This window comes from Mytilus edulis, chromosome 1 (genome assembly GCF_963676685.1).
Source record: "Mytilus edulis chromosome 1, xbMytEdul2.2, whole genome shotgun sequence".
NCBI classification, from domain to species: Eukaryota; Metazoa; Mollusca; class Bivalvia; order Mytilida; family Mytilidae; genus Mytilus; species Mytilus edulis.
In genome coordinates, this window is record NC_092344.1 from 572,955 (window position 1) to 585,320 (window position 12,366).

General features: G+C 34.8%; 1 protein-coding gene across 2 annotated transcripts in view; it reads left to right on the forward strand.

Moving 5' to 3' along the window:
- Nucleotides 1-12,366, forward strand: part of LOC139520995 (serine-rich adhesin for platelets-like) — a 30,444-nt gene that overhangs the window by 9,093 nt on the left and 8,985 nt on the right. Inside the window, exons 7-8 of one of the 2 annotated variants that reach the window (XM_071314125.1) lie at nt 633-6,731; nt 7,571-12,258. In XM_071314125.1, coding sequence (XP_071170226.1) covers nt 633-6,731; nt 7,571-12,258 — 10,787 coding nt within the window. The remainder of the gene's footprint in view (nt 1-632; nt 6,732-7,570; nt 12,259-12,366) is intronic. The other variant, XM_071314133.1, reaches the window with a different exon arrangement.

A 12,366-nucleotide genomic window follows, 5' to 3' on the forward strand; every position in this document is an offset into this window, starting at 1 on the left:
TAGTTAGGTCTAAGTATTTGAAGTACTTAAATATTTAGATACTTTGCATGCTTGTAAATGTTAAAGATAATCAGAAAACAAAAGCTTTCCAGAATGAATGAAACCATCATAGGACTTATTTCAGAGTTATTGACTAAATGAACAAATTTTGAATAGTTTTATATCCCCTGCCTTGGTGAAGGGGCATTAGGTTTAACTCTTGTCCATCTGTACCTCCATCTGTACACCCAAAATTAGTTTCTGTGGTCTTACAAGTTTGCCTCAATCAAATGTTATAAAACTTATACACAGTGCATATTACCAACAAACACAAATCAAGTTCAAATTTGGGTATGATCACTTTCACAAATTTTGAGTTATGTCCCTTTTGTAAATAGAACAATTTTCAGTTATTACAACCAATGTTATACAAGTTATATTGAAATATATGAAAATAGACAAAAATGCAAAGAAAACACAAGATTGATCAACATATACTTAACCAAAAATCATGGATGAACTCTGGTTCTCCTTGAGGGTCAGCAGTTCTGCTCCAATAGTGACACCCACCATTATACACAAATTAAAAGATGTTGATGTTGATAAGTTACATTTAGTATAAAATTTAAAGTGCATTTTTGTTATTATTTCAGTGTGGTACAAAGTTACGCCAACTGTACACTGATCTGTGTGTTTATGCCATTAATTTGGACAAAGGAGGGTGTGAACAGGAGATGATGCACAACAACATGGACGGTGTTAAAGAGAAGCAAATATCAATGGCCGCAACTTGTGAAAAATTGGCTAATATTATTGCGATGAACAATCTGAAAGCAGCAAAAGTTAGTGCTTTAACAGCATTTTCCTTAAATCCTTCTCGATCAAACATGTATCTAGTGGAAAAAATGTATGTGAATAAAACATTAAACCAAGCTTCAACTAAAAGACAAGAAAAAATGAACAAAGGAAAGGACAGAAGAATAACTCATGATGGAGAAGTAAATCTGGCAACACTGTATGAAGTAGAACGAATATTAAACATGTTTAGACCATACTACTTAAACCCTGATTTGTCGTGGTCAGAACTGTTTCCTGTTTGTCAAAAGTTCATGTTGGAAAAAGGGACTAACAGTTCCAAAGAAACACAAAAGTCTCCAAAGGAGAAAATGTCTGATTCTGTTAAAGATGGACTGATGCAATATTACTGTGATGATACTACACAGTTTACACCATATAAACAGGCAGCAAAGGCACCCACTGGTAATTCTCCGCCAAAATCACCATGGACTTCTACTGCCACTCAAAGCAAACCTGCTGTTAACAGAGAATCCAAATTGATTCCATATGCAAAACTTAAAACTATGTCTATTGAAGGAAGTCCAATTGACATGACAAAGTCTAGTCCAGAAGCTCCAATAAAGCCAAAAGTAAAACCAGAAAAAACCATTGACTTTGCCAAACTTCTGGAAGCAACCAAAAATATGCCTCAGATGCAAGCACTGACTAAAACTGCAACACTAGTTTCAAAGAAGCCACCCCCTTCAACGCATGGAAATTTCCAAATACCATATGTACCTGGACTTACTACAAAAGAAGTTGAGCGTGCTTTGGTTCAACATCAAAAAAATTTGAGTCGATCATTTTCCGTAGACCAGTTAAAAGTTCAAAAATCAAAGGTCAGTTCTTCTGATGTACATCAGAAACAAGTCCAACGTTCTAGAACTTTGTCTTTAGAGCGACAGATCTCAGAACCTGGTAAGATGTCAGCCTGGAGTTCTGCTACTGATTTAAGCAAAACATCAAATCATCGCCCAAGAATCATTCCAGAGAGATCACATGATAAAACTTTGACACCATTCCAACATTCATTTGGGAGTAACGCTAACGAATCTTCCACAACAAACAAATCTTCTCTTCACAAAAGCCTTCCTAGTAAGCAGCTTCAAACATCTAAAGAAGTAACTAATAACCCAAAAGGAACCAGTGACAAACAAAGTGTTACAACCGCTACTCCAGCTCGCAGAAGTAGACAGCCATCAAAAGAGGAGCTTCAAAGTATTGTTGACTGGTTGCAAATTGGTACAGAGGATGCAAAAATAAATTCACAGCTTTTATTAAAACCATCAAAAGAGGAAAGTGTAGGATTAGTTCCAAAAAAGAAGAAAGAAAGTTCAGCAAAAACTAGTAGTCAGGATAATTCTGTTCAATACGTAGCATTTGGATCAAGTCCCGGTCAAGCTATTCAAAATACAAAACCGGGTCAGCAGTTAAAAATCAAGCGTGATGATTCCAAAAACTTTGCCAGTCAGGTGATGACAAAAGTTGGCATACGACCAGGAATGACTGAAGAACAAATAAACATTGCTAAAATTAAATTGATAATGCGACAACAGCAAGAGGAGGCATTGAAGGAAAAACAGTTAAAGGAACAACAGAAAAAACAACAACAAGCAGTGTCTAAAGGATTCTTGTTAATTCCTGGGTCAGCCCATATGGTCATGCAATCTAAACTGCAAGGACACAGAACTAAATTGTTACAGGATAAACACAAACTGAAAACAGTTCAACCTTCAAGTCCGTCACCAGTAGCAACAGAAACAACAACAACAGTCACAACCTCTAACTATCAGCCTCAACTTCAAAATATTGGGTCACATGATGGATACATGTTTGTCAACCATATGATCCAATCAACAAAACAGCAAAGCATAAAACAAAGTGATTTATCAACACAGCCAACACTTAATCTCGGTGCTCAACCAATAGCTAGTCAAGTATCTGTATCATCTTCTGATGGCCATTCAAAACCTCCAAAATATCGACAGGTTGACATTCAAAATGCATTACAGTCCTTATCAAAAGTGCTAGATAAATCATCCACATTTTTAAACCAGAATCCAACAGCCTTTAGCAAGTCTAATAAATCTAAAGAAGAACGACCTACACGTCCTGCATCAGCCAAGCCAAGTCTCATGTCAACAACAACAATAGTGGTAACAACACAACCAACAGTGCCATTAGTACAATCATTTACAAGTTCGCAGACATCCACAACTGTTACATCGATACAAAAGCAACAGAATGAACAAGGACAAAACTCAGCATATCAACTATTATATCTAGGACAAATTAAAACTGGAAAATCATCTGAATTAAATCCAGTTCAGCAATTAAGTGGTGCTTCAACATTAACTGTTTCTAATCAAATGAATAGTGTTCCTGTGGAGAATATGAACTCTGTGAATTTAGCTAGTCAAGGAATGGCTGTTCAATCACTTCCTGTACAAAATTTGAATAATCCGTCAGTAGTACAAAACTTTGGTGCTTCAAACCTCTCTATTCAAAACATTTGTTCTCCTTCAATTCAGACTGGCAGTACTGAAAATGTAATGATACAAGGACTAGGAGGTGTGTCACAGCAACCAATGGATGTACAGACATTTAGTGCTGCAAATATGAATTTACAACAAATGAATGTTCAGGGAATGGCAGTTCAAACGATGAATCATCAAAACATAGCAATACCAGGCATGCAAGCTGAAACAATGAATACTCAGAATATGGTAGTACAGGAAATACTACCTCAAGCTGTTCAGACTTTACAAGGAAGTTACACTGAGGGATTGGCTATTCAAACAGTGAATACACAAAATACATTAGTACAAGGATTTGGTGCTCAGACTTTAGGGTTTCAAACAATTAGTGGTCAGACTGACATTCAAACAATAGGTGGCCATACAAACATTCAAACTATTAGTGCTCCATCATTTAGTGTTCAAGGAATCACAAACGATAATAACATTGTACAGATAAACCAGCCTGTTGGAATTCAAGGATTAACTTATCAGCCTTCGCTAGATACAAACTCTTTAGCACTCATGAACCAAGGTCAATCCTTTGTTGGTGTACCTAGTATGCCACAATCTTCACAAACAATAGGCTTTACAAGTTTGCCTGATGGTGGCATTAGCATGAATATAAAACGTGCAGTTCCGAATACAAGTGTCACATTTACAAATTCTACCCGAGTTATGTCTGCAGAAGTTTCAGCGCCAACTAACATTTTGCCATTAAATAGTCCAAATACTTCTGCAATGAACAATGTAATCTTACCAGGGAACAGCTTGACACTGACTCAGACAACTGGTCATGCACCAATGAATTATATTGGAAACATGTTACAAGGAGGACCAATAGCAAATACCTCTATTATGGGAAATGTTATATCTACTGGTCCCGCATCATTTAATCTGGTTCACAACACAACATTGCAACCAGGACAAATTATTCTACCAAACTCTTCCAATATGCAGAATAATACAACTCTTAGCTTAAACCAACCAATGGCAATGGTTCCTGACATTAATACACCAGTAGCGTTTCATACACCTTCAATTACTCCGTCAACACTTAACTTGAACCAACCAATCGCAATTGCTCCTGCCCTTCAAAAAACACCACCAATAGCCTTTGGTACGCCTTCATTTACAGCCACAGCCATATCTCCAAGGATGCCAAAACAAAATGTTACAATACTGCCAAAAACAGCAACAACTACCAGCAATGTTGTTGTTGGTCCATTTAGATTTGTCCCTGACCCATTGGTCATGAACACAGTACCAACGTGTTCAAGTTCACAAGGATATTTGCTTCCGGTCACAAATACTAATTCTGCACCAACCATTCTTCCAAGTCCTGAAAGTAATGTTGGATCTGTTACAATGTCTGTGGCTCAACCAATGGACATGAATATTCAGTCACCAATATTAGAGGCTATGTTGAATAGAGGAAAGGGTGCAACTGTGGAAGATTCAAATAACAAAAAAGCAGAAACTACTCCAGTGACGCCTAAGGAACATAACTTTGAGATTGTAAGACGGGTTAGTGCTAGTGAACTTGAAAGAGAAACTACAAGCACAACTTCAAGCTTAAGTTGTATGTCTAGTAAATCACTTAGCCTTATAGCTAACAGCGAGTGTAAACAAACAAATGTTTTAAATATCAACAGTGTTCCACTAGATGAAAATTTGAAGTTTCTAGAAAATGTTGATACTACAATGTCTGCACAACCTGGAATAGAAAGTTTAATAACAAATACCATGACACCTATCTCTAATACATCTGGGGTAAATATTGTTGATGTTCATATTACCACTTTTGGTAATGAGAAAAAAGAGAATGAAGCACAGGATATTTCAAGTAGTGGGTCTGTAGAAAAAACTTCTGACAATCAAAATACGCTTTCAAGTCCCAAGTCCAAGAATTCTAAGAATGATAAACAAGACAACAGTGGGAATAAGTTTTTGTCAGACAATGTTCATGAAAACTTTTGGAAAGATTTTAGTCGTTTTAAGGAAAGATTGGCAAATTGTAAAAGATCTGTGACCTCTACTAGTAAAGAGGGGCAAAACATTTTAGAAAACAATGCAAAAAACAGGGAAACTTGCGAAACAAAAGATACTGAATCACAAAATGATTCAGAGGACAATGAGAATTTAGAAGACTTGACATATAGAGAGCTTATTGATAATAAAATCACTAACATGCTGGGTAGTCCAGAGAAAAGTTCTGAAGAGACATCAAATGAACAGGATAATCAGAACGTAAAACCAGTTTGTGACTTGCAAGTAAATTCTCCAGAAGCTTTCAATGTAGAACAGGTTAGCAACAGTCATGTAGAAGGAGAGAACACAGATTTAGCACTGGAATATTCCAATACAGACATTGGTCAGAATAATGATTACATACACAAATCTATAGAAGACAATACCGAGATAAGTCAGAATGTATTATCTCCCTTGGGGACACAAAATGTAGAAATAAACACCAAGATAGAGGACTCTAATTTAGAATCTTCAACAAGGATGGATGACGTAGGGGATCAAGATTATAATAGTGTGGAAGATGAAAATATGAAAAATGGAGATAATGATTCAGGATCATATAGAAATACAAATTCAGAAAAAGATGATGACACTGATATACAAACCAATACAATAATACTAGAAAAAGATCAGGAATGTCATGATAAAAGTCAACTTAATACAAATCAAATATCAAATGCAGATTCTGACAGTGAGAAACAGTTTGGCGTAAACATAGACCGTATTGAATTGTCTAATGCCAATCATACAGGATCAGAAAAAGAGGAGGAGTTAGATGTGGTGGCTTCTGATAGAAGGACGGAAGATTTTTTGACTTCTGTAAATGGCAAAACAGCTACAGCTGAAAGTGTTACGGCAATAGTAAATAATTTAAAAACTACAGAAAATGTGGGAATATCAGAAGAAAAACATGATAGTGCTTATGAGGAAGAAAGCACAGGAATGGAAGGAGTTCAAGGTCATTATAAAACAAATTTAAAGGTTACTGTGGATAAGGATAAAACTAAAAAACGGTTAATTCAACTTGTTGATTATTCAGAAACTTCTGATTCTGATGCCAATTTTGAAAAGGTATCCAAACCTGTGAACATTGTGGATTACCCAGAATCCTCTGATTCAGATTCAGAAATGGAGAACCTCAGAAAAACTGCAGATAATCTCAAACCAAGTGAAATTGCTGATACTTCTGTACAGAACACAGATCAACCTTCTGAAGGATTCGATTTGACCTCTAAACAGGATATTGTAGATCAGGATACAGAACAGACACTCAAACAAATAGCTACACTGAGTGACATATCCCAAGAGACCAATGAGGACAGTGTCCCTGGTGACAGAACCTGTAACCAAGAGGAGGTAATTATAAATGTATGCTACTTAATTTATATGAATGTTGTATGCTAGGTCAGAATTTTTATTTATTTTTTGTTTGTTTGAGGTTTATGAGTCACCCATCAGCACCTTGTATAGTAGTGACACCTATAACTATTCCATTTCATGACTGATTAATCTAGCGAGATGAAATGTGAATATCATTCATATAAAAATAAGGGTTGCTGAATGATTTATAAGTTCTGTATTCCTAAAGAACAAAAGACAAGAATGTAAACAATTACATTTTATCGTATGACCTTCAACAGTGAGCAAATTTGATACCATAAAGGAATCTTTAAAAGGCCCAAAGATCGACAAATGTTGAACAATTACAAGAAAATTTGGGCATTATTTAAGATTATAACAGTTAACAAAAATAAAAAGAAAAAAAAAGAGGAGATATTGGGTTATAAATGTATAAATATATAGTCATTGAAACAGCTACATATAAACAAAAAAGCACACACATACAAGAAATGACTAGTGTAAAACCATTTAAACGGGAAAACGAACTGTCTAATCTAAATAAAAAAATGAAAAACTAGAAAAACTTATAAACCACAAGCAAACATCAGTATGTTGATGGTTTTCTGTAACAAAAGAACAAACAACAACTACTGATCATCAGGTTCCTGACTTAGGACAGGTGCAAACAAGTGCAGGGGATTTAGATGTCAGTATTTCTCTGGAAATAGGAATATACCATGAAGTAAGCTGCTGGAACAAGTTTCCTGTAGGCTTAAGGTTTTTTTTAACATGATATATTTACTTTTCAGGACAATTTCATGTATAATAAACTTTGCAGTGTACCTAAGTTGGTTTATAAATTTTAGGTATCTGAGAATGCTTTCAGTCTGTCAGGGAAAGAAGAGAGTGCACAGAAAATTGAGGAGACAATGTCATTATCCCCGTCATCAGATAAGGTTAATATTCAGGACAAGGAAATATCTAAATCATTTGATCTTGCATCAAAAGACGGAGAAAATGTGGAAATCGTTCATTCAAGTGTTGAATTCACTCAAGCAGAACCTGAACTGTATAATGATTGTAGCAGTACTAAAGATAACACTGATCTTGAAAAGTCAGAACAGAGTGATATTGAAATAAACAAAAACGATTCTGATGTCACAACATGTACAAAAAGTGATTCTGAAATCAAGACTCCAACAAAAAACGATTTGGTGACTAACTATAAGAAATTAATGGATGAAATGCTAAGTTTATCATCATCGAAACAAAGGTCAGATCAGTTATCTCAAAATAATGATAAATTTTCTATGAACAGAAGTTTTGGTTTTGACGATTTAGATAAGAATGAGTCACTGTCTAGACAGAATGGTGGTCAAGAAAAGTCGGTTGAAAGTTTTAGTATTTTTGCCGATGATTTGAATAAGCTACCAGAAAGTTGCTCACAGAGAGACTTAACTACAAGAAGTTTACCGGATGATTGGGCACCAAGATGGTCAAAACAATTGGAGCAATCCTTTTCAAAGGAAGGAAGAACTCTTAAAAGGTCGTTTTCAGATGTTGATTTGTCTAAAATTGATGGAAATTCTTCAGATTTTGAATCTCAATCTGTGATATCTGATAGAGAGTATCAAGAAAAGAGTTTACAAGGATTTCAGACGTCTGATACCAGGAAGAAAAGTATGTCAGAAAGTTTTCAGATGTACAAATTGAACTTTTGTGGAAAAAGTGGAAAATACCGATTAGCATTGCCTCAACTACAATCCAATAAAGTCCGACCAAAATCTCAAACCTCTTTACTCACTTATAATGAATGGAAAAACAATGATAAAACTGTAGAAATTGTCACACAGCAAATTATTGAATCAGTAGCCATCAAACCAGAAGTTCCAATCGGAACAGTGAAGGAACGGAAACTATTACAAGATAAAAGAAATGAACCAAAATGTCAAATATGTCAAAGAACATTCGATACCATGAAACGATTACAGCAACATGTCAAACATCCATGTCGAATGGACCTTCGGAAAACGTTAGATTGTGAATACGTATTTAACTGTAATATATGTAAGGCTTCCTTAAAAACTGAATTTGCTGCTAAACTTCACTGTGAAGTTTGTAACGGGAGAAATGTTGATTCTGGCTATAGTATGAATACTTTCTTCAGATGTAAAATGTGTGGAGAAAAGTTTATCTTACAAAAGAGTGCCTGTGATCATGTCGATAAATTGTGTAAAAAGTTACCGAAGCATGGACATTCACCAAAACATTCAGAATCTGTGAATAATTCATTGACGTTGTCTACAGAAAAACAAAGTAGTGACATAAACAGTGAAAAGTCTGTCACAAAGCAGAGAAAGAAATCTGACGAGGTAAATCTTTCTAACGCTGTAAAACAAGATCAACAGAAAAACATGGAGGATGAACCTGATCACCTGACAATCATCCCAAATATTGACCCCAAGGTAGGGGTCACACAGGAACTGGCTGAAAATGAAATGTTACAAGCAACACAAAAAGTTCTTGAAATAAAATCTAAACGGCAGAAAATTGAATTTGAAAAAGACGTAGACAATGAAAGTGTGAAAAGTTTTTCAACTGAATCATCGTATGTTACAATAGATGCCAGTGAAACGTCATCAATCAAGAGTGGTGATTACAAGCCAAAATCTGTTCAACAGAAACATTCAGCAAGGTTGATTAACAAAAAAATAGGGAAAAGAATGATTAAAGCCAAAAAATTCTTTGGTGATCAGTTTGAAGTGCCAGAATTTGTAGAGAAACAAGCAAAAAAGGTCAATTTAAAGAGAAAATTCAAACCAGGTTATAGAGCAAATTTGAATATTTCTCCAAAACTTAGGAGAGCATTAAAAAACAAGAAAATTTCTAAAGTAAGAAAAACATTTGAAGCCTTGAAAAATAAGAATAACTCTCAAGTGAAAGAACAAATGAACATTAACTCCCGGTGGAAGAACCAAAATAAAGTGTTAAAAGAGGATAAAGGATTTATAGTAACCAAGAGTAGGACAGAACTTACTGAAAAAGTGACAAGTTACAAAAGAGAAAACTTTACCATGGCTGACAGCATGGAGTTATTCAGACAGTTAACCTTTGAAAAAAAAGGTAGAAAAGTGTTTAGATGTCCTATAAAAATTTGTAGAGGACCTTATAAAACTCATTTTTCTATGATGTCACATTTTGACAAACGCCACAATTTCTCAATGTATAAGCAAACAAAAAGTAAAGACTTTCAGTGCACATATTGTAGTTTCCGTGGTGATAGTGAGAACAAAATAGTTGCACACTCAGCAAACCACTTGACAGAAATTGTCATGGACAATATATCAAATTCTTCTTTGAATGTGATAACAGTTTTATTATCAATAATTGACCAAAAAAAAATGGAAAGCATTACTCAAAGTGAAGACACAGTTTCGTTAAATAACAAAACTGTTTCTAAAGTTACACAAGACCTCAAGGATGATCTTAAGCCTGGTCAGGAAATAAGCAGAAACAAAACTTCTATAAGAACCAGAAAAACTAGAATGATTGAAGAAAACGATAAGGAGAAAATGAGGAAGGAAGTAAAATGTGATATTAAGGATATTACTGTCAGCAAAAAGGGGAAGGAAGATACTAACATTGGTAAGAACTCTAAAAAGACAATCGAGAAATTATCAAAGAAGGAAATGAAATCAGATAACAATACAGCAGAACAGCATTCCATCCATGAGTCAATTTCCATAAGACAACGCAGCAGACGACAGAGTGAAAAGATAACTTCTGTTAAAGAACTGGACATAAAGACTGAAAACGATTCTTTAAAATCAGATGAATTCGATAACAATCAGGATTCACTTCCATCACCTGATTCGTCTTTTGTACGGAGAAGTTCTCGGAAGAGAACAGATGGTTTATCAGTGTATAAAGATTTCCAACTGTCTAATAAAAAGGCAGCAAAATCTGTTGAAGAGGACGATGCAGTATGTAGAAGTGAAGAAAATCAGTCACAAGTAATAGATGATGTCAAAGTACTCAACAAATCTTTGAATACTAGAAGTTCTAAGACACTTACTGCAGGAAAAGATAATAAAAGTACAAGTAAAGAAACAAAGAAAGAAGAAACAAAGGAGAAACTAAATAATAAAACCTCAAGATCTAGAATTCATAATAGGAATTCAAAGGAGGCAGAAAATTGTGACATTGCTGAAAAATCAAATGATAAAAAAGTGATTACAAACTGTAAAAACTTTGACAAAACTTCAGTTATGAATACAAGAAAATCAATGGAGAAAAAATCTCCTTCAAAAGAAGAACCTGAATCTGATGGTTCAAGGTCACACAACACAAGGAGAAGACATTTAAGTTTAGAGTCAAATTCAAGTAAAATTTCTGTTTCAACAGCAGAAAATGAGAAGTCAGAAACACCATCTAGACGCAGTACTAGGATAAGACATTCAAGTCGGGAATCAGATTCCAGTAAAACTTCATTTACAACAACTGAAGATGTGAAAAAAGAAGCAATAGAATCATTGTCTACTCGCAGTACCAGGAAAAGGCATTCAAGTACGGAATCAAATGCAAGTAAAATGTCTAATCAAGGTAAAAAAATCAAAAGTGAAAATGCTACCTCAGCTGATAAGAAAGATGATAAGAAAGACCAACATACAAGTAAGAAGAAAAGTAATTCTGATCAACAATTACTAGAGGCAAACAAAAATTTAATGGAGCCTCTGCCACGCAAACGATTTAGTTTGGACAATAAGACAGATGAAACTGATCTTTTGAAAAGTGATAGGCATTTAAGAGACAGAAAATCAGTGGAAAATAGTGAAGAAATGAAACAAAAAGATAGTAACAGCAGTAAGAAGAAAGAGTTATCTGAGACCTATGAAGGAGGGAAGGACACACAGAATGCCTTCCTTGACAGTTTTAAGCAATTTGTCGGAATATCAAAACCAACCTCTGTCTCTTATCCAATTAAAAGTCTCAAGCAAGGAAAATCCTCCAAACTCAAATCTCAGGCAAATATTCATCAGAGGAAACAGTTGAGGAAAGTGAAAGAAGAGACAAATCGTGTAGAACAGAATGCTAAAGGAAAGATGGAACTGGGTGATCTCATTGAAATAAAAGATTTCAGGAAATCAAACAAAAATACCTCCAAGGACAATAAAAAAGTAGAAGTGATAGATCTGACGGAAGACATGGAAAGTATAGATACTAAACAACAATCAATGAAAGAAGCAGGTTCTTCATCAAATGACAAATTAAATAATTCTACCTCTCATAAGCCATCATTCCTTGATAGTTTTCTGGCACATGTTAATAATGACTCCAAAACATTTGATGGAAGAAACTCTTCTACTAAGAGGAAAAATGATTTTTCATCAAACTTAGATGTTAAACACATGAAGACAAGCTCGGAGAAAGCAGACAATAAGATACCTGAAAGCCATAATCATGACAACAAAGAACTGAAAGGTTCAAATAAACAACATGCCAAGTCAGAGAAGGCTCCTGTTGAACAGACGAAGTCTACGAAGGAACAGACCCGGTATGTATAATATATAAATAAGGAGATGTGTTATAGTTGCCAATGAGACAACTATCCACCATGGCGTGAATTTAAGCAAAATTATATTGTAAATTCCACTAAAAGAAG